The 22,780-nt window shown below is 39.9% G+C and overlaps 2 protein-coding genes across 4 annotated transcripts in view; one reads left to right on the top strand and one right to left on the bottom strand.

Moving 5' to 3' along the window:
- Positions 1-5,485: 5,485 nt before the first annotated feature.
- MANSC4 (MANSC domain containing 4) lies at positions 5,486-14,116 on the top strand. The gene is made up of 3 exons (XM_070408819.1): positions 5,486-6,021; positions 9,910-10,044; positions 13,467-14,116. The coding sequence occupies exons 1-3, from the start codon at positions 5,793-5,795 to the stop codon at positions 14,114-14,116; spliced, it is 1,014 nt and encodes a 337-aa protein (XP_070264920.1). The 5' UTR covers positions 5,486-5,792.
- A 6,900-nt stretch (positions 14,117-21,016) lies between these two features.
- MRPS35 (mitochondrial ribosomal protein S35) overlaps positions 21,017-22,780 on the bottom strand; it is a 30,845-nt gene continuing 29,081 nt past the window's right edge. For all 3 annotated transcript variants that reach the window (XM_070410498.1, XM_070410497.1, XM_070410499.1), the window contains one exon: positions 21,017-21,450. In XM_070410498.1, the coding sequence (XP_070266599.1) occupies positions 21,181-21,450 (270 nt within the window). In that variant the 3' untranslated portion in view covers positions 21,017-21,180. The remainder of the gene's footprint in view (positions 21,451-22,780) is intronic.

The following is a 22,780-nucleotide window of genomic DNA, read 5'->3' on the forward strand; positions in this document are numbered from 1 at the left end:
ATGTGTTTGGACATTGGTTTTATAATCACAAGCTTCAGCTTTCTTCCTGAATGACAAGTTGTTAAATAAACCTTCTTAAGAGGTACGGTTCCCCTATTTCGAACAGAAGATACTCCAATGCTGATTAACACTTTAACTTAGGATGACGGAAGTTCAAAACCAGAGAAGACAGTCCTATCTGTAAAACAAATTCTTTCAACACATTGTTTGGTTCCATTTGTGCTTCTCTCAATGCAGCTTAGCTGCTTCACAGTAAGGTGATGTCACCCATTATTTTCTTTAAAATCCACCATGAATAAGGAACTAAAATTTTAAAGACATAGAAAAAAAAAATCAAGTCAATTCTGGCCTCCCTGGAAAAAGCAAAGGAAATAAAGATGGAGTTATGACTTGCCTCTTAGATTCCATGAAAAAAACTTCCAGCTTTTCACCTTGTTCCACCTGGCCTTTATCATCACTAATCAAACGTCATTCTCACCTGGACCTTTCACCTTGTCCTCAATGAGGGTGCAGTTGAGACATTCTAAGGTTCTTGGGGGGTGAGTAACCATGACTTTAGCAACCTCTTTGGGACGATAAAGTGCCATGTCCAGGACCAGGCATTTAGTTGGGGAACTTGGGCCTGGGAAGCGCCCCCTGCATCAAAGAGACTTGGACCTGGGATGTATTTGTGCCTCCATCAGCGACAATGCCAGATTCAGTGGTCAGCCAAGAAGAACAGGCTCTTAGTCTCTCCTCAGCCCCTTTAGAATCTTTCACCAATGGCACTTTTGTTTCCCAACCGTCATAGATACACCTCAGACTGGTATTTTCTTGCCTTTTAAAAACAGGCCAAAAAAAAAAAAATCACGCTCAAAGAATGATGTGCTTTAGAAAGGCAAATCTCCCATGGTAATATTATCAGAGCAAGATCAACTCGGACAGGGAATCTGGGGTGTTAGTTTGACAACACTGGGCACTGATCCTGTAAGCTTCTTGGTCCGGACAGGATAACATCATTTAGTACTGGAAGCATCTTAAAAGATTGAGTCTTAAAAAGCTCACAGTAAGCTTTCTGTTAAACTAGAAGAGCAATATAAAGTCTTTTATTTACAAAGGATGTAAAATATTATGTCTAAGCTCATGAAAATATTGCTTATATATACCTGAAGGCATAATTTTATAGATCTGTTATTGACTGATCACTGAATAACAAAGACAGGCCTTTGTGGTAGATATGATTCACTTCAAGCACTTTACATCACCATCTTTTTTACAGAGGCTAAAATAATGGTCAAACACAGAGTTAGGCTAGTTCTTTAAGAATTTATGGAAAATATACCTTTTGGCCTAGAATGGGGGAAAATGTACAAGATGTTTATCTTAATTTTGCTTTAACAATAAAAGAATTGGGAAACAATGTATAATAATTGCTGTTACCATTTACTGAATGTTATCATTATACATAATAGTGCCAGGTACCGTTAGGCTTTACACAGACTGCAGTACTATTTTTATACTCTTTCAGAGCTAAGGAAGGTGAGGTGCAGAGCAAATTTTCACACATACAGAGAATGAAATATCATAGAGTGATTACAACTTTTGATGTAGACATCTTCCTTTAGAGCAGTGGTTCTCAACCTTCCTAATGCCACGACCCTTTAATACAGTTCCTCATGTTGTGGTGACCCCCAACCATAAAATTATTTTCATTGCTACTTCATAACTGTAATTTTGCTACTGTTATGAATTGTAATGTAAATATCTGATATGCAGGATGTATTTTCATTGTTACAAATTAAACATAATTAAAGCATAGTGATTAATCAGAAAAACAATATGTAATTATATATGTGTTTTCCAATGGTCTTAGGCGACCCCTGTGAAAGGGTCGTTCAATCCCCAAAGGGGTCGCGACCCACAGGTTGAGAACCGCTGCTTTAGAGACACTGAAAAATATAAATTTATAATGGATTAAAAGACAAACAAACAAACAAATTCTAGCACTGGCCGGGTGGCTTAGTGACCATACACCAAAAGGTTGTGGGTTCGAATCCCAGTCAGGGCAGATATTTAGGTTGCAGGTTCAATCCCAGGTTGAGCAAATACAGGAGTCAACCAATGGCTGTTTCTTTCTCACATCAATGTTTCTCTCTCTCTCCTTCTTTAAAAATCAGTAAAAACATATCCCGGGTGGAGATTAAAAAGAAAACAGGTCTTAAACCACTATGAATCCATTCACGCAAAATTGTGTACATGCATCTGTTTTTTAGAGATGCCTAGGAGGATTTTCCAAAATGTTAAAATTATAAGATCTTGAATAGTTTTTATTTCTTTTTATATTTTTCTATATGGTCTGGTTCTTTTAAATGAATGTATAGCAATTTAATAAAAGCAAAACACTTTTAAAAAAATGTATGACATTTATAGTTCTCAGACCTGATTTCTTTAAAATTTGCATCAATTTTATCAAGTGATGAAATGAAAATGTTCAGTAAATACACAATTAGCATCTTTAAAATAAGGATGAAATATTGACTGTTTTTCAAACATCTTTTGAATTTAGTAAACCTGTGCTATTACTTCACTACCACTTAAAAATTATCTTTATTTTTCAGTCCCTCCAATATTCCTAGAAAACTTTTTTTTTTATCCTCACTCGAGAATATTTTTCCATTGATTTTTAGAGAGAGTGGAAGAGAGAGGGAAAGACAGAGAGAAATATCGATGTGACAGAAACATATCGATTGGTTGCCTCCTGCACTTGCTCCGAACAGGGAGGAGACTGCAACTGAAATATATGCCCTTGACCGGAATCGAACCCAGGACCCTTGGGTCCACAGGCCGACGTTCTATCCACTAAGCCAAACCAGCTAGGGCTAGGACAACTTTTTTATTTGTTTTACCAAGCAAAGTCAAATTTTCCTTTTTTAAAGCATATAGAGCAATTTAAAGTAGCACAGTTCTTAAAATGGCTCTATATAAACTAGGTTGAACATCTACACAGAGACAAAACTTCCATTTATTTCAATCACCTATATCAGTGCTTTTCAAACATCTTAGGAAATCATCTGGGGCATCTATTTATAAAAATAAGAATTCTGCTTCCCACACCAGAGCTACTGAACCAGGTTCTTGGGAAAGATGAGTGGCTTTTAAGGCAGAAATCTAATTTTTGAACTTCTCTCAAGAGTACCCACTTGGAAATAAGTACAATATATCACCGCATGGCAATAGTGCAAAGATCCTGGGTATTTCAAAGCTCTTTAGCAATGTTTTATTCACAGTTGTAGTTGCTTTCTGGTTTCTGCAATTTCATCTCACATGGGCACGGTTGAGACTAGTTGCGGCTGGGCCCCATCTCTATGCCCGTTGTGTAATCCTCCCTGTGCCCTGTGGTCCATGTTCCAGCTCTCCTTTTCAAAATACTTGGCTTTAAGAAGTTATTCATTCCAAGGCTCAATATTTATGCAACCACCAAAAAAATGTTTACAAAATTTTGAAGCATGCCTTTACATTGGAATTTGTAGATTTAATTTTTTAAAATTTATCTTTATTGTTGAAAGTATTACAGATGTCCTCTCCCCACCCCACCCTCACTGTTCCCCTCAAAAATGCAACTTTGACCTTCACTTGAACATCATTCGATAGCAAAAGGACTGAACAATTGTGGATTGTTCCACTATCCCTGCAGGGAACATGAGAATGTCAAGGAATTAGATCACACAAAAGAAACTACATTTGATGTGATGAAAGATGTGGAGGTTAGGAGGTTAGAAAGTAGTCTTTCTGGTTTATGCTCCCAGGGCATGAACTAACCAGAATAGCGATGCAATCTCATAGAAAAACAGGGGTAATTTTTTGTTCATCTGCTCCTTGCTTTGCCATTAGGGAGCTTGTCTCCCCTCTCCCCATGGAACAGATTGAATAGTCAGATTGTTTGCAGGTAAGCAACTGAAACTTGCTTTCTATGAGTTCATTAGAATAAAATACATATCATTTTCAGTGTATTTTATGTGGCTTATGAAAGGTTAGGAGTTAACACATAATGTAATTATTGCCTGGAAGAAAGTAAACGTTTTTTGTTGTTGTTCTTAATCCTCACCCGAACATATTTTTCTATTGGTTTTTAGAGAGAGTGAAAGGGAGGGGGAGAGACAGAGAGACACATTGATGTGAAAAAGACAACCAATTGATGTCAATTGGTTACCTCCCACATGAGCCCCAACCAGGGCTGGGGATCGAGCATGCAACCTAGGTATGTGCCCTTGACCGGAATGGAACCTGGGACCCTCTGTCCGCAGGCCAATGCTCTAGCCAGTAAGCCAAACCAGGTAGGGCAAATGTTTTGTTTTTAAAGTTATTCAGTCTTTTGAATATTTTCCTCTATATTATTATTAATATTTATGTTTTCTAAAACTCAAAAGATGTGATAGTTAGGCTATTATTAGGAAACAGGTGGTGAGATGAAAGTTCAAAGAATGTTAATTTCTGTCAAGTCAGTGAATGAGTCATTGTGCAAAAAAGTAGGGAAGAAATATAGATCCCAGGATAGGAAAAGTTTACTTGAATGAAAAAAAGAGTAGTACTTTATGCCCGAAGCTGATTACCACTGATGCTCTGTGTAAAATGGAAACCAAAAAAAGCAAGTTTTATGCTTTGAACTAATGTCATCTTGAATATCCTGGGACATAAAACATACAGTCTTCATGAAAGTAAGAGGCTAGTTTCACTGCCTTTAATATATGTTTAATGTTTAGCATTGCCATGGAAGTAATTTTATTAATATTTAGAAATTTAAAAACACTTTACCATTTTCCTAATGCACATTTCTTTGCAACTCCTCTGCTTCAATCAGAGATACTGTGTCTTTATGAATTAGCTTCACCAAGAAGGCTACTTTATAACTTCCAAACGTGAATATCAGAAAGCAGATCAGACAACTCCCAACTTGAACGTCTTCATAATTTTCATTTCGAATTACACCTTTTATTTTTGATTGGACAATACACCTTAATGGGTGTTGCATTCCATCTACATTATGAGGCTGTTCCTTTGGCAGAATCTTTGTAGTCTTCTTTTAAGAAAGCTTTTGTCTGGCTTTGGCAAAAAAATGCCTCGGCCTGAGAAGTGACCAGGATCCATATTCAATGTTTTCAAAATCACAGCAAAATTAAAAACTTTAATTTTATTTTCAGTTTTCATTTACTTTCAAGGTTTCTTTCTTTTTCTTTTTTTCTTTTTCTTTTTCTTTTTTTTTTTTTAAGTGAAAACAAAAATTTTATACCAGGGGAAAAAGAGATTGGGGGGAAAAAGTCTGTAGTCACACAAGTTCCTTACAAAATGATGTCTTGTTTCTGGTGAAATGGATCCCTCCTTTATCTGACGTCAAATGACTAAACTATTGTTGTCCTCAGAAAGACACTTGGCTAGGATTTCCACTTGCCTTTATATTTACTGAGTAAAAGGTGTTTGTGGTGATTCACTTTCAGAAAAAGAAGAAAAGGAGAGGAGAGAACCCACGTCTTTAAGAGGCTAAAGGACAAAGTATTGAAATGGCCTGAAAAGTGTTCAGAATTTAACACCAGCAAATCAAATGTTCACCTGGGATTCAACTGGGAAGAAACGAAAGAAAAATCAATATGCAGTCAAAGAACAGCCTCGTTTTTCTAGGACGTGACCCTCCAGGAGAGTTCCAAGGAAGCTGTTCCTTAGCAACAGCCCCGAAGCCCAGAAACTGCCCTAAACCCTGATGGTCAGCTCCAGCTTCTGCCTGGACGTCAGACTTCTTGCCGAATCTCCTTACCAGGGAAATGCATGTGGCAGTGGTGGCAGCAGATGTGATCTTGTTCCTAAGCATGGGGTGGACTTCAGATGCCCTCTGCTCACCCACCGTTTTTTATAGGGACTGCTGGATCCGTCGCTTCCCGGGTCTTCTGGTCGACCTGGAGGAGTCTCAGAAGATGGGAGCTCAGTTCTTGAGGTATTATTCTGAAAGCACTGGCCAGAAATGCAGTAGGAGCTGCTGTCTGAGGAAGGATGGTAAGTGTCAATGATATGCCTGAGCAAAACTAAAAGGAAACTTCCAAAATGAAGACCTAAGTAAGGAGTCCTGGGCAGAGGGTCCAGTGAACAGTTGAAAACAACTAGGAAAGATGCCCTGAGATGAAGGAGAAGAGGGGGATGGAGAGACATTGAGACTGACTTTGCCGTTTGGGACAGAGTAGGCTTGATCTACAAACCTAGCCATGACCCCGAATGCTATGGAATCTATAGGAAACAGAGAATCCTCTTTCCTTCACTAAAGTGCGAAATGAAAATATTTCTCCAAGTGTCAACTAACAATATTCCTATAGCCCAAAACAGCATATTTAATTTTACAAATATTTATAATAATTTCCTGTTCAAAGTTCTTTTGGTGATATTGGTATCAGTTCAAAATTTTTAAATGTGTTTGCTTGTGTTGACCAAATGTGGGATGTATTAAACAGGAATTTAGATTGGATTCATATTTTGAAACAAATAGGGAGATATATGTCAAATAGAAAAACAAAAAGATAAGGAAGAAAGGAGAGAGAGGTTAATTTTCAAAATATCCTAACAGATATGTTTAGTCTGCAATCCAGAATTAGGATTTAATGTCATCCATAGAACATCCACAGAAGCCTGTACTTAGGAAAATATAACAATTTCATTGTTACAGAATTTTAACTTACAATTGTCTAAAGACTTCTTTTATTTACCTTTCATTCTTTCAAGATGTTAAAGCTACTTAGAAAGAAGCAACAAAGCTACACACCACTTTAAATTATTTCTCTTGGTTGTTCACTTTCGTTCCGTGGTTGGATTCTGACTTGTTAATTGCCGATGCCTCCTATCCAATATGCATGTAAGATTTTTGGAATGCAAATTAGAATTACTTGGAGAATCTAAACTAACTGTCAAAAAAATAAAAAATAAAAACTGTCAAAAGATACAGTGTGCGATGCTGTCACAGGCTAAGTCCTCAGAAGTTAATCAGGCACGGAGGAGAGCAAGGGAAATCTTTTGAAAAGGTAGCCAATCCAGTTTTTCAAAAAAAAAAATACAGGTATCCCCTCATATGCCACTTGGCTTTTTTTTTTTTTTTTTAATATATTTTTACTTATTTCAGAGAGGAAGGGAGAGATAGAAACATCAATGATGAGAGACAATAACTGATTGGCTGCTTCCTGCCTCCTGCACACCCCTATTGGGGATCAAGCCCACAACCCAGGCATGTGCCCTTGACCAGAATCAAACCCGGGGCCCTTCAGTCTGCAGGCCGACGCTCTGTCCACTGAACCAAATTTGCTAGGGCCCAGATTTGCACCTTAGAGAGTCTTCTCATTCCCGACACCTTCACTAACAGGCTGTGGGGTAGGGTGTACCTTCTCTGCATTTTCTCCTGGCATCAATTTACCTCCGAACACGAGGGAAGCTGTGGCCTCTGGACCTTGAGGACAGTATAAGCATCCAGTCGAGTTCCAGGAGGCATCCTATGGCTTCCAAGTTGTGACTGTCTTTCTTCAGAAGAAATGGCACAAACACACCTCCCAGTTTCCAGCTCGAAGCCAGATCTTAAAAATGCCACAATCCTGCAATAGCGAACCTGCTCAGAGGGGACCCCAAATGTACACAGAGATATAAAAACTGTTCCCTACAGCACCAACTTTCTTATCAGAAATTTAATGTCGAAAATTGAATATTTTTTATTCCTTTCCTTTAGACCAGTGGTTCTCAACCTTCCTAATGCCACGACCCTTTAATACAGTTCCTCATGCTGTGGTGACCCCCAACCATAAAATTATTTTCATTGCTACTTCATAACTGTAATTTTGCTACGGTTATGAATTGTAATGTAAATATCTGATATGCAGGATGTATTTTCATTGTTACAAATTGAACATAATTAAAGCATAGTGATTAGTCACAAAAACAATATGTAATTATATATGTGTTTTCCGATGGTCTTAGGCGACCCCTGTGAAAGGGTGGTTTGACCCCCAAAGGGGTCTCGACCCACAGGTTGAGAACCGCTGCTTTAGACTTTACAGCACAGCCTCAGGGAATGTGTTTGTAATCTGTAATGTATTAGCAATGTATTAATGACATTTAAAAAAAATATTTTTATTGACTTCAGAGAGGAAGAGAGAGGTAGAGATAGAAACATCAATGATGAGAATCATTGATCGGCTGCCTCCTGCATTTTCCCTACTGGGGATAGAGCCCACAACCCCGGGCATGTGCCCTTGACTGGAATTGAACCCGGGATCCTTCAGTCCACAGGTTGACACTCTATCCATAGAGCCAAACCAGCTAGGGCTGTATTACTGACTTTCATCCCATTCTTTCTCCTACTGGAAAAGAACACAGTGCAAAAACATGGGTGTCCCAGAAGTAATGGGGGACAGGCACTTCCCACAGATCACCTTACACAGGAGTACAGGTTCAGCAACAGCAATTCCACAGCAGCTTTCAGCATCGCTGAGGTCTGGTAATAGTACACCATGGCTCTGTAATCTTATTTTATTAGAGGAGTTGATACCTTTTGGCCAATGGATATTCCCTATCAAGTGGTTCCCACTCCACGGCAGCAGGGAAATATATGTTGCACGTTAGCGAGGACAGACTGAAGATCTGCATTCAACAAATATGACTTTAGCCCTAACCAGTTTGGCTCAGTGGATAGAGCGTCAGCCTGCGGACTCAAGGGTCCCAGGTTTGATTCTGGTCAAGGGCATGTACCTTGGTTGCAGGCACATCCCCAGTAGAGGGTGTGCAGGAGGCAGCTGATCGATGTTTCTCTCTCATCGATGTTTCTAACTCTCTCTCTCTCTCCCTTCCTCTCTGTAAAAAATCAATAAAATATATTAAAAAAATAAAATAAAAAACAAAACAAAAAACAAACATGACTTTAGGTTTTCCAGCAATAACACCATATATTTTAAGGAGTAATCTTACTTAGAAAAAGGGAGATAAGATGAGCAAATAATGTACTTCTAAGAGATGCTTCTAATTCCAGACACCTTCACTGAGGGGGCGGGGGGAGTTGGCAGGGAGAGGCAGCACCTTCTCAGCATTTTCTCATGGCATCAATTTACTTCTGAACATGAGGGAAATTGCTAAAATCCAAATGCTGACATTCTTCTCTCTCTACTCCCGAAGGACTCTGATTGTGCTGTTCATTGGATGTGCTTTTGCACCATAGGACCAGAACACACCTGCAGTCAGGGTCAAGGCCAGCTGCCTTCCCACCATCTGGCCCCACCCAGTAATGTAGCCATTGCTATTTTTGCCCTTCCTGTTATTCCCTCTTCTGATTCAGTTGTCACTTTATTTTCCCACTTCTTTCTCTGGTGAACTCCAGTACTTTAGCATTCCGAGAGGGCTACTGCGCCTAGAAATCTGAATATATATCCATATCCTCAGAATTTTTTGTAGCCAATTGAATTTTTCATGGGATTGGGAAATGATTCTAGGTCAGTGATGGCGAACCTATGACACGCATGTCAGAGGTAACACACGAACTCATTTTTTTGGTTGATTTTTCTTTGTTAAATGGCATTTAAATATATAAAATGAATATCAAAAATATAAGTCTTTGTTTTACTATGGTTGCCAATATCAAAAAATTTCTATATGTGACACGGCACCAGAGTTAAGTTCGGGTTTTTCAAAATGCTGACACGCCGAGCTCAAAAGGTTCGCCATCACTGTTCTAGGTGATCCCATGTGGGAGGGAATATATGAAAGATGACTTAGAAGAAATCTGTAGGTGTTTTCCTTTAAGAGGACACTTATTATAGTTCACATGTGAACCCGATGTTCTTGAAAGAAATGTGTTCTCAGAGCTCTCAAAGGGGCAAACGTCAGGACCGCTGCAGAGGTACTTTGCCTGTTCCCTTCCAGTTGCCTGTAACTTGGCTGTCTTCTACCACGATCCCATGCACGACAATGTCAACTGCCTCCATATCCACTGCCCGACGCTGGAAAGCTGCATATTGGAGCCTGGAACCAGTGCCATTTTATATAACGTAACGGACGGTAATGGTCTCTATTCTGTTTGTATTTTGAGGAATGTTGTTAATATCCTAGTAGAGGCACGTGACCTAGAAACTAGCTGGCAATAGGCACGAAGGAATCCCTAAATCATTATTTTTCAGTGAACTCTGGGCACTCAGGCAGACAGGTTTTTAGCATCCCGGATAGAAAACTAAAAGGAAATTCCCTTTAGTTTGACATGTTCAGCAATGATGACTTTATCCCAGGTGATAACAAATCAAGTTATTGAACAAGAGGTTAAGCATCATGTTTCATTGATCACATGAGCTCTCATCAGGAGCCAAAGTAGACAGGCATTTCTACTGCTGTGGCTGAGGATACCACTAAGAAATAAAAGAAAGCTAAACGGTAGTTCTGGGGCCTGTAGACAATGCATACACAGACTCTACCAAGGTGGATGTCAGGGGCAACGACTGCACCAAGGCTTACATAACCTATATAATAAAAAGGTAATATGCAAATTGACCATCACACCCTCACACAAGATGGCCGGCAGGGGAGGGCAGTTAGGGGCAACCAGGCCTGCAGGGGAGGGCAGTTGGGGGCAACCGAGCTGGCAGGGGAGCAGTTAGGCGTCGAACAGGCTAGCAAGGGAGTGGTTAGGGGGTGATCAGGCTGGCAGGCAAAAACGATTAGGGCAATCGGGCAGGCAGGCATGTGAGCAGTTGGGAGCCAGCAGTCCTGGATTGTGAGGGGTGCCAGATTGGAGAGGTGCAGGCTGGGCTGAGGGACAGCCCCCCCGCCCAGTGCACGAATTTCATGCACTGGACCTCTAGTATTAACATATCATTGGTCCTAAGACAACCATTATATTTTATTTTAGAAAAAAATTTTAAGTGTCCTTTTCCCATGTATATAATCATCTCAGGTGCAAATTAATAAACATAAAAAAGAATAGGTTTTTATCATCAAAATACAAAGGAGGTCATTTATCAATGTGCAGGCTGTGCTCAACATTGCAGAAGACTGCAGCATGTATCTGCCTTCAATCTCCTTAAAAATCTAGTTGTATATGATCAGGTTGACAAATGTCACCCCATTAAATTTAATTTTTAAAAATCTAGTTGATGTGACAAGTCTTACAAGTACAAAGGCTCTAAAGAAGGGGAGAGTAAAGCAAGCTAGATAATTCAGAGGCTTCAAGGAAGAGCCAGGACAAGAAGTTCTGCGTCACACCACGGGAAAGTAAGAACACTGGTGGGGCTACAACAGGGCATGTTTGGGGCTGCACTGACAATATGGGGGAGGTAGGGTAGGCCAGGTAACAGAAGGGCTGTGGGCGGAGTAGAGTTATAAAAGGTACCTAATGATAAAATGCCATCGTTCAAGGTGTGTCTGGTGCTCTGAGCCTAGGAAAACTCTATGCAGGATGCAGGTTAGACAACGCAGTCAGGGAGGAAGTGGATCTAAATAAACAAGGTCATGGGAGGTGGAAGGATGAGGAGGGATGGTGGCCAGCGTATTGGGAAGGAATTGGATGGCATTACTTTTTTGATATAGGAAGAGAGGAATCAAAATCACTTGGCTGGTAGATTCCACCATGAGTGATGACAGGATGGCGATGCTACTGTGTCAGACAGAGGCAGACAAAATGACGCTGGCTTTGGGGACGTGCAGTGATGACAGGACATGTCTGCCTCCAGTAGAACACAGGAGAAATGAGATCAGAACTCAGGAGAGAGGAAGAAACTGGCATGTGGGTTCCAGTGCTATCATTGTAGTGGTGACAGTTGATGAGAATAGTCTCTCTGGAGTGGGTATGAGATGAAGAGAAAATACAGTGGAAGACCAAGAACTAAAGGTTGTGAAAATTGCACAACCAGTTGGGACCAAGAAAAGAACCAGCAAAAGGAAGGGAGGCCGGGGGGGCGCCGAGGGGGGGTGGAATGAGAGGCAGGCACTCTCCTGAGAGTCATGGAAGAAGTTTTTTAAAAGGCTGGCCAGCAATATCAAGGACAGGAGGGAAGCAAAAGCAATGAGACACAGGTGATCCAGACACGAGAAACTACTGATAACCTCAGAAGCATAATTTTGCTAGAATAGTTAAGGTGGCAAAAACTAAAGTCAGAAATGAAGGAAGTGGATGTAGGAATGTTTGGGGAAGGGAAGGGAGAGGGAGGAAGAGAGAGAGAAGAGGGGCACAGGGAGGGAGATTGCTATCAGGGACTATTGGAAAGCTACTCAGAGTTTTTTTCTTCCCATTTAAAGTCAAAGCAATATTTACACTGGTCTGAAGTCAGAAGAAAAGGAGTTAGTTTACAAGATAAGAGAAAATAGTGAAGACAAAATCAGGCACTGGAAAGGGGTGAAATTTAGGGTTTTGCTCATGATTTGAATACAGTTACACTGCTCAGGGCCTAGTTTTTTAAAATATGTTTTTATTGATTTCAGAGAGAGTGAGAGTTAGAAACATCAATGATAAGAGAGAATCATTGATGGGCTGCCTCCTGCACGCCCCCTATTGGGGATCGAGCTCCCAAATGGGCATGTGCCCTGAATGGGAATTGAACCGTGACCTTCTGGTTCATGGATCGATACTCAACCACTGAGCCATGTTGGCCAGGCTCAGGACCTACTTTGTTTATTTAAAAGTGCTATATCTTGCCGAAACCGGTTTGGCTCAGTGGATAGAGCGTCGGCCTGTGGACTGAGGGGTCCCAGGTTCGATTCCGGTCGGGGGCATGTGCCTGGGTTGCGGGCACATCCCCAGTAGGGGATGTGCAGGAGGCAGCTGATCGATGTTTCTCTCTCATCGATGTTTCTGGCTGTCTATCTCTCTCCCTTCCTCTCTGTGAAAAATCAATAGAATATATATTAAAAAAAAAAAAAAATAAAAAAAAAATAAAAAAAAAAAAAATAAAAGTGCTATATCTCTCAAATGGTTACTGTTTTTGTAGCTCTTGCACTAACACACACTATTGTTGCCCCATAGCACTGGCAGACAGGAAGTACGCTCCATGATATAGCTAAATCTGTTCATAACAGGAAATGTCCTGGAAAGTTAAGATAAATTCAAATATGGCCAGTATGTTTCTAAGCCATTCAGAAGTAAGCAATTATCTTAGTTCAACAACTCATACCAGCAAAACCTGAGACTTCTCCAAACTGTATTTTATGGTCCTTTCTTTAAAAAAAAAAAAAAGTTTTTATTGATTTTTAGAGAGAGAGGAGGGAGAGGGATAAATAGAAACATCGATGCGAGAGGAACATCATCGATCAGCTGCCTCCTGCACACACCCCTGCTGTGATCGAGCCAGCAACCAGGCATGTGCCCTCACAGGGAATCAAACTGGTCACCTCTTGCTTCCTGGGTTGAAGCTCAACCACTGAGTCACAACAGCCAGGAATATGGTCCTTTCTTTTAAAATAGAAATAACATGAATGATGCCTTATTTATCTTTCAGGTATAGATCCAGATTTGCTGGTTTTTGGACAATCACCTCCCACATATCTAAATACCCGTTCTTCATCTGATAGATGGGACAGACTAAGAAATCTAAAAACTATGAATTTAGATAAACAACAAACCACCATGATAAACCAAATGCTAACATCAATAGAGGCTCCATCATCAACCACACATCAAGAGTTGGTTAACGCAACCCATACCAGGTATTCCGAGGAATTAACCACAGATTCTTGGGCAAGATTAATTTCCCTGAATGGTTCCATTGCCACAAAAAAAAATAAGGTGTCACCCAGTGCTGATTTCATCAACAATCCAGATAACAAGACTATTTCTCCTTTCTTTGTGCCCATAGACACAAAACTTTCTCATATGCCCATTCCATCCCGACTCAACAGCAGCAAGCAGTTACTGAACAAAACCAAAGGGTACAACAGCAGAAACCACACATCTGAGAACGAAGACAAAACACCGGATGGGACATCTGTGACTTCAAAGACGTGGTTGATTCCTGTGGCCCTTTGTACCTCTGTCCTCTTTCTTTGCTGCTGTATAGTCATCCTGGCATCTGGATGCTGTCGAAAGAAGCAGGGCCAGTATAAACCAGGACAGAGAAAGTCAGGATCCAGGCAAAGGAAAAAAATGTAACATTCTGAAGGAGAACTCTTAATAGTAAAAGTTGTAAGAGATTGTAAGATTTCAAGAATATCATTTTTAGTTTTGTGTAAGACAAGGGCAGTTTGTTTCAAAAATAATTGCATGGGATGCCCACCACCACCAATGTCTAAAAAAACACACTAATGCTTGATAAACAGAACTGCTTTTTTATTATTTACTTTTTTTTGAATAGTGTATTCTTTGTCAATTTTCTGAAATTCTGACTTCTGCAGTTATTTAGCATCATGTGAGAGATATAGTTCTAAATGCTATACATTTATTAACTCCCTGAATCCTCATAATTCTGAGTCAGATAAACTAATATTAACCATTATACTTCTACTAGAGGCTCTGTGCACAAAAATCGTGCACTTGGCGGCGGTGGGGGGGGGGGGGTGTCCCTCAGCCTGGCCTGCGCCCTCTTGCAGTCTGGGAGCTCTTGGGGGATGTCCTACTGACAGCTTAGGCCTGCTCTCTGCTGGCAGTTGGACATCCTTAGCGCTGCCACGGAGGTGTGAGAGGCTCCCGCCACTACTGCTGCGCCGTGAGCCCAGCTTCTGGCTGAGCGGTGCTCCTCCTGTGTGAGCGCACTGACCACGGGGGGTAGTTCCTGCATTGAGCATCTTCCCCCTGGTGGTCAGTGCGCGTCATAGCAATTGGTCATTCTGCCATTCGGTCAATTTGCATACTAGTCTTTTATTATATAGGATTATCCCATTACACAGATGAGGGAACTGAGGAGAAAAGAGACTAAGTATCTTGCCTAAAGTCACACGCCTAGTAAATAGTGAAGCCAGGACTTAACAGAAAATCTGTTTCCAAAAAAGTTCATGCTTGAAATCACTGTTAGACTAAAAGCCTCCATTTTCCTAATAAGCATGGGATACAAGGAGAAAAAATACTGTAATATCTTATTTGTCTACCATCAAGGTCAAATTATTGTTACAGGTTAATAAAATCTTACAGTGGCTTAAGCAAATGCTTCCTGATTTTTATATAGTCTTCTATGTTCCATGCTTCTCAATCCTAATCCATCTTCATTTTCTAAAGATAACATGCCTTTCAATACTTATGGCATGGGGATCTTTTGAGTTTTATGTTAACTTCTGTTGAATAAAGCTTGGGAATTCTAGTTTACATCCCTTACTTGTATAGTTTACTCAGATGTAAAGCTTAGCACTAGGTATTTCAGCTCTGTCCACTTCTTACACCAGATTTATCCTTTAACTCTTAATAAATGTAGATAGAAAGTTGTAATTCAAGTCTCTAATGATCTGAAACTACAGGCCCTTAATCTCATCCCTGAAACTGTTTTTAACATGAGAATAGATATTGACAGCCATAACCACAAAGAATATAGAAGAGAAAAATCTTATAAGATTAATAAAATAGTACTGTTCCCTCATATTAGTCATAAATAAGTCTGAATTAAAAAATTTAATCAGTTTGCCTTAACTCGCTATTTGTAACACTAGAGGCCCAATGCACAAAAGTCATGTAGGGGCTCGGTCCTTGAAGTCCTGGCCAGCCCTCGCAGCCCTGCACAGCCTCGGCCGGCCCTCGCAGCCCCAGCTTAGTCTGCTATTCGGTCTAATTAGAATATTAGCTCTTTATTATATAGGACCATAAATTTGTTCAATTTCCTTCTTAATACATTAGGGGGGAAAAGGCCCTGCTATTTAGGGGATTACCGAGATTTAAATTATCCTAAATTTATATTTAAATAAGTAATTCAGGAAGCTGTCTTTAAAAATTATTTCTATATACATTCTTTGAAGATTGCTTTCCTTTCAAATGTGTACAAATTATTTAAGCTTCCCAACAAAGTAGGGCTGCTAGAAAATAAGGTTTTTTTCTTCCTTGGAGTTTCTAAGAATTTTACTCATTCCTTAAAAATTGATAGTTTTAGAGAAATAACCACAACTTAGGGAAAATATATTTTACCTTTGTAAGAAAGCAAACTCACACTCCTCTTCTTCAGCCCCTAACTTTGACCATCAGATAGACGGAGTAAACTTAGACTGGAGAAGCAACCAGGCTAGAGGCAGCCAAGAAGCACCAAACACAGCCAGGCCTGGAAGCCACGTCCTAATGAAAGTCAAAGGGACCAAAGAGCGCTCCTGAATAGAACTTTAACCATTAAGAAACAAAGATGTCAGGGCCCAGTCAACAACTACGGTGAAGGTTGTTATACCCATCTGGGAAATAACCACAATACTGAAACCTCTCCAACATTGTAGGTAGTCAGTTTTGGTATGGGTTTAAGTCTGTAATTGTCCATTATTATGAAATACTGACCAATATTGGAAAGAATAAACGCCAAGAAAGAAATAAAGCACCCTATCATTAAGAAGACAAGTTTTATTTTTTTGCCTACATGTTTAAGCAACTTCTTAAGAGTTTGAACTCAGAAATGATTGCAGATCAACACCAGTAGCGTCCCCTAGAATCCTTCCTCATTATAAGGATGAATACAGTAATGTTCACTGTATATATTGGGCCATTTAATAGTTTAAAGGACAAGGATCTAATTGACAAACAGTGCTGTTTAATTATGGTTAAAATTACAATCACGGCGGCTGTTATCTTCAGAGGCGGTTTTGTATTAATCTTACAGCTCTAAGAGTTTGCGATCCTAGGGTCAAGCCTCAGTCCGAGAGCCTTCAGGTCAGTTAGCCAAACTGCCAAGGTTCAAGGTCACAGTCCTGTACAAGACCATCCTCACTTCTGACACCAACTCTAAATTCCAGGTAGGGCAGGGGTTCCCAAACCACCCCCTCAGGTTCAATAACTTACTAGAATTCACAGAACTCAATGAGAGCTGTCATACTCACAGTTGTGGTTTATTACAGGGAAAGTATAGAGATTAAAATCAGCCAAGGGAGAAGCTCATAGGATGAAGTCCAGAAAGATTCAAAACTCACAGCTTCCCCAGAGATCAACCAAAGCCATTATGCTCAATATATATTTGACAAAAGAGGCAAAAGCATACAATGGAGTCAAGAACAGTCTCTTCAATAAATGGTGCTGGGAAAATTGGACAGATACATGCAAAAAAATGAAACTAGAACACCAACTTACACCATACACAAAAATAAATTCAAAATGGATAAAGAACTTAAAGTAAGATGGGAAACCATAAAAATCTTAGAAGACTCCATAGGCAGCAAAATAGCAGGCATATGTCATAGCAATATCTTTACTGATACAGCTCCTAGGGCAATGGAAACTAAGGAGAAAATAAACAAATGGGGCTACATCAAAATAAAAAGCTCTTGCACAGCAAAATAAACCATCAACAAAACAACAAGAAAGCCCACTGCATAGGAGAACATATTTGCCAATGTTATCTCCAATAAGAGTTTAATCTCCAAAATTTACAGGGAACTCATACAACAAAAGGAAGATAAACAATCCAATCAAAAAGTGGGCAAAGGACATAAGTAGACACTTCTCGAAAGAGGACATACAGAAGGCCAAGAGACATATGAAGACATGAACAAAGTTACTAATCATCCGAGAGATGCAAATCAAAACAACAATGAGGTACCATCTCACACCTGTCAGGATGGCTATCATCAACAAATCAACAAATCAACAAACTTGACAATTGCTGGCGAGGATGTGGAGAAAAAGAAACCCTCTTGCACTGCTGGTGGGAATGCAGACTGGTGTAGTCATTGTGGAGAGCAGCATGGTATTTCCTCAAAAAATTAAAAATGGAACTTCTATTTGACCCAGTAATCCCACTTCTAGGAATGTATCCCAAGAAAACAGAAACACCAATCAGAAAGGATATATGCACCCCTATGTTCATAGCAGCACAATTTACCATAGCTAAGACTTGGAAACAGCCAAAGTGCCCATCAGCAGATGAGTGGATTAGAAAACTGTGGTACATCTACACAGTGGAATACTACACTGCTGTAAAAAAGGAGTTCTTACCATTTGCAACAGCATGGATGGAACTAGAGCAGGGGTGGGCAACCCCTGGCATACGTGCCAAACATGGCATGCCAGTAACTTTTGCTGGCACGTGAAACCCTCTCTTATAATCTTCCATTTACAATTTTTTTCTTAATATCGACTTTTTTATTTTTCAGATAAATTCAGTGTAGGTGCATCTTAGATAAATAATTTTACATAACAAGTTATCTTCAAGACCATAGACAGGGATTGACGAGAGAGGGGAAGAGCAATTTCTATGCCTTTGCTTTAACTCTCCCTGCTTTCCTAGATCCGACCAGTGTTTTGGTTTCATCCACATACGCTTGTGAATCTTTGTTCTCAGTGATGAATTTTGTTAAGTCTCGTAATAGGAGTAGCCTGACGGATGAAAGTAGTAGCTCGTGCATATCTCTGAAGGTCATGAAATATAAACCTGATGTAAAATCTCTGTCATCAGTGATGCAGCAGCAAAAGTCCCACTGATAATATCAAACGGAGTCATAAAGTTTTCTGTCGGACTATCAGTGTACATGTATACATTAAAAAGTAAATGTATTTTTCATCATCATATACTGTGTTTTTGTTGCTCAAATGAATTTTATTATTTCTTCAAGGTTCTTCACATATGTACACCTTAAGAGATATCAAGTAGGCGTAACATGTTCTCAAAAAATTAGGGTTGGCACGCAGAAGAATTTTGAGTCAGAGATTTTGCTGGTTTTGGCACGCACTCACAAAATGGTTGCCCACCCCTGAACTAGAGAGTATTATACTAAGTGAAATAAGCCAGTCAGAGAAACATAACTATCACATGATTTCACTCATTTGTGGGATATAGTGAATAACATAAACTGATGAACAAAAATAGAACCAGAGACATAGAAGCATCAAACAGACTGTCCAACCTATAAGGGAAAGTGGGGGGTGAGGGGGTAAGAGATCAACCAAAGGACTTGTATGCATGCATATAAGCAAAACCAATGGACACAGACAGTAGTGGGGGTGAGGTCTTGTGCTTGGGGGAGGAGGTGGCAGGGGAGAGGTCAATGGGGGGGGAAAGGAGACTCATGTCATACTTTAAACAATAAAGAATTTAAAAACAAAAAACAAAAAAACTCACAGCTTCTGGTGTCCTCTACCCCTGGAGGCAGGATGGATTCCTCACCCTGTTCCAGGGTCTGACATGCCCAGAGTATTGCCAAGCAGGAAAGCTTGCCTGAGCCTCATGTTTAAAGTTTTTATTGAGGCTCCATTACATAGGTATGATTGACTGATTACCTGTGGTTGATCTCAGTTGCCAGGTGCACTGATTTACCAGATGACTCAAAGCCCCCACCCAAAATAACATGGTTGGTTTTTCTGACATGCCTAAGACTATCAGGTGTGGCCAGCCCCACCCTAAAATTCATTGTGAGCAGCTCAGCGTTAAACAAAGGCACTTCTATGAGGTATGGCATAGATTACCTCCCAGAAGCTACAGGGAGAAGCCAGACCTTTGGGAAAGGTCAAACTCTTTATTACACACTAGAGGCCCAATGCATGAAATTCGTGCAAGAGCAGGCCTTCCTTCCCCTGGCTACCAGCACCAGCTTCCCTCTAGCACCCAGGACCTGGGCTTGCTTCCCTCTGGCCACCAGCAGGCACCCGGGACCGGGGCTTCCCTCGCAGCCCCGGCTTCGTCTGGAAGGATGTCTGGTCTAATGAGCATATTACGCTTTTATTATTATAGATCATTTCTGCCCCTGCTGACACCTGCACTGTACTATTACTATAGGACTGATGATCCTAATCCACCACCTCTTCACATGTTCCTTCCAAATGTTTCCTTCTTCAGTCCTGTTTCTGCAGCTGAGTTTTCCTAACTCTGAGTCTCTAAAAACATAACATTTCAATGCACTCATGTATGCTTGAAACCTGATCTAAAAATTCAATTTTATCTACTTTGCTTTTCATTCAGTATTTTCATCCAATGAAATACAACATACCTCTCTCCTTTTTGCACTCAAGGCCGTATTGTTGTCCTTTCTAACCTACCAACTATTGGGCTTGCTAATACCAAATCATACCTTCATTTTATATACATCTTTTGGACAACTGTTTTGAAATTCCTTTTGGCTTTCATTTATGTCCTCTAATTCTGTCCTCTAAAACAAGTCTTAGGTAAAGAAACTCAGTAATGCCTTTATTTTTATTTTAAGTTAATCACTTGTGGACAACTTTGGAAGTGTTAAGAAATGACCTCCAGATAGACTTAAAAATCCTGAGTTGACAGCTAAATGGAATGGAATGCTTCTTAGGGCATTGCTCAAGTGAGCAAGGCTCTGCAGGAAGGCCCAGGCCCTCCCTGTGTGGTGAGCATTGCTTGGTCCTGGCTTCCTGGGGGGGGGGGGGGGGGGGGGGGGATTGGAGGGGAATGGGTGATCGGTCATTTACTCCACTTACACTCTTATGCCTCATCTCTTTCCTGAGCTGTGGAAGCTCTCCCTGGGGAATCAAGTAATGAATACCAGTTAATCTCCATTTTCGGGTTGGATTTGGAGAAATGAGGCCCAGGAAATAGAAAGTAAGATACTAAACAGAAATGAATCAATATAAAGTGACCCCAAAATAGAGGGATGGAACCAATTTTTTAGGTTAGAAAATACTCCCAAGGACCTAATTCTAATCAGAACTGACATCTGCAAAAATGCATTGGGTGGACAGCAGTTATGTAAACAAAACACTGAGCTGCAGTGGGGCCCGGTTCTAGACCTCACTTCTGAAATAATCACAATTACAATTCAGAAGCATCCAATAAGTGCTACTGTGTAGGGAAACAATGTAACAGGTGACAAAATAAATATATCATCTGCATTTAAATTCTAAAGTTGTTATAACAGAAAATCAAAACATGTTAGAACCAGAAGAAATCAGAGATCTAATGAGTCTAATTGCCCCAGAGTATAGTAAGAAAATTTGTGAATATTTATTGCCTTTTGTGCATTAGTATGAAAGGAATAATTTTAACTCGAAAGTAAAACAATATTTTTTAACATTTTCAGCTTTATATCAAATTAGATAATTACATATAGGTCATAAAATAAACCAAGCATATTTTTCTACATAATTCATGTCAAATTTAATAGTCTCTTCACTGAGTCTTTGTACTGAGAAAGAGTATTTTCACTGTCCCCTTCGTTCTTAAGACTAACAACACACTTTTTGTAATCTTCAATCTCTTTAGTGCCAAGGAGCTCTTCTTTAGTTACGTCCAGGTTTTTCTCTGCGGCTTTAATTTGGAGAAGTGTTTCCAGGATATTTTTTTCTGAGGAGCTATTTGTCCATATATACTCTTCCATGTCTGCTTCAGTCTTATTTTTCTCCCAGTCCTCAGTTTTCTGAAAGGAAAGAATGAGTTCTGAATTCTGAGAAATATTATCCAAAGAAAAGATTGGGGTTTTTAGGGGAACAGAAGTTGGCAAAATGTGAATACTCTGTATGTACACTTTGATTTCCCCCTTTATCCAGCACGGCTTTCCACCTGCACCAACAGCTTCAGGACTGCACACGGCTATGTGAACACTCCGTTTCCATTCACTAGTTCTAATTCCACTTATAACGCAATACTGTTTTCCAAAAGATACAGAAAACTCCTTTTTTTGCAGCTTCTAGTCCCTAAATGCTAACACATTAACAGTTTACATTTCTGTGGTTAAAAATAATGAGAGTGGAGACTGTATTTATCTTTGTAACATGCCTGTGGGGATGACAGGAAAGACCAATTATTATAATAAAATTAAAAATATGAAGTACGTGTGTAATACACGATTTTCAGTCATAATGACTTCATATATTCTGGAATTTTGTTTTGGTATTATCTTCCTTTTCTGTTCCTACAATGGAAATAATTTTTGTTACCACTTGTTTTTTTTCTTACAAAAATTATTACCATGCTATTGAGGGAACACTGGTAGGTTTCATGGTCATACAATTCAGCTTATGATTTAAATGAAGATGTACCATTCTGTGAAAAATCAAGCAATGCAGCTAATAAGTAATATGCTCTGCTTCAAAGAAATGCTGAATACCAACCTCATTCTTTCCAAATTAACAGGGTAAGATTCTGAGTTATAGGCCATTATAAAATCATCTACTATTCTTACAACTTTAAGAAGTTATAACATTTTAAAGTATTAGAAGAGAGGTAGATTTATTTATGAAAACTCCTCTTAAAAGAGACACCCGCCTGAGCAGACAGATCTCCAAGGCTCCTCAGAGCTAACATGAGCAGCAAGATGAGGTAAACAGTTTCACCATGCCTTCCGCCCATCCCCACCCCCATAGAAAGAGAAATGCACTGGAGATGTGTCCTTTAGAGGGTAAAAAAGAAGCCTTACCAAGTGCAAACAGGCCACTGGGGATGCCAATGATCCAGCAAACCCCACTGAACCCTAGGAGAGCGGCTCCCAACCACAGAAACCCCCCAAAAGAAATCCTCCATTTATACTTCAAACTAAGTACCCTCTTTCCTCCAAGAGAAACCAATAGGAGGAGAATGTCTCCTCTGATCAACAAATTCCTTAGCCAACATAGGGTATCTATACTCACAGCTCCCTATACTGTCTGCCCACCTCTCTGCACGGAATCTATGGCTGAAGATGATGCCTCAACTTATGTTCTAGAAATATCTGGTTGAGAATCAACTCTATGCCGCCTTCTTATTTGGTA

Source organism: Myotis yumanensis, unplaced genomic scaffold (assembly GCF_028538775.1).
Source record: "Myotis yumanensis isolate MYYU_CA2020_CCGP unplaced genomic scaffold, mMyoYum1.0.hap1 SCAF_3, whole genome shotgun sequence".
NCBI classification, from domain to species: Eukaryota; Metazoa; Chordata; class Mammalia; order Chiroptera; family Vespertilionidae; genus Myotis; species Myotis yumanensis.

What these genes read in the sequence shown, in the direction of transcription:
- MANSC4 (XM_070408819.1), top strand. Translation starts at nt 5,793, where the DNA reads ATGCATGTGGCAGTGGTGGCAGCAGATGTGATCTTGTTCCTAAGCATG. An exon ending in CTGCTGTCTGAGGAAGGATG is followed by an intron (nt 6,022 to 9,909) that starts GTAAGTGTCAAT and finishes GTTCCCTTCCAG; the next exon opens with TTGCCTGTAACTTGGCTGTC. An exon ending in TTTATATAACGTAACGGACG is followed by an intron (nt 10,045 to 13,466) that starts GTAATGGTCTCT and finishes TTTATCTTTCAG; the next exon opens with GTATAGATCCAGATTTGCTG.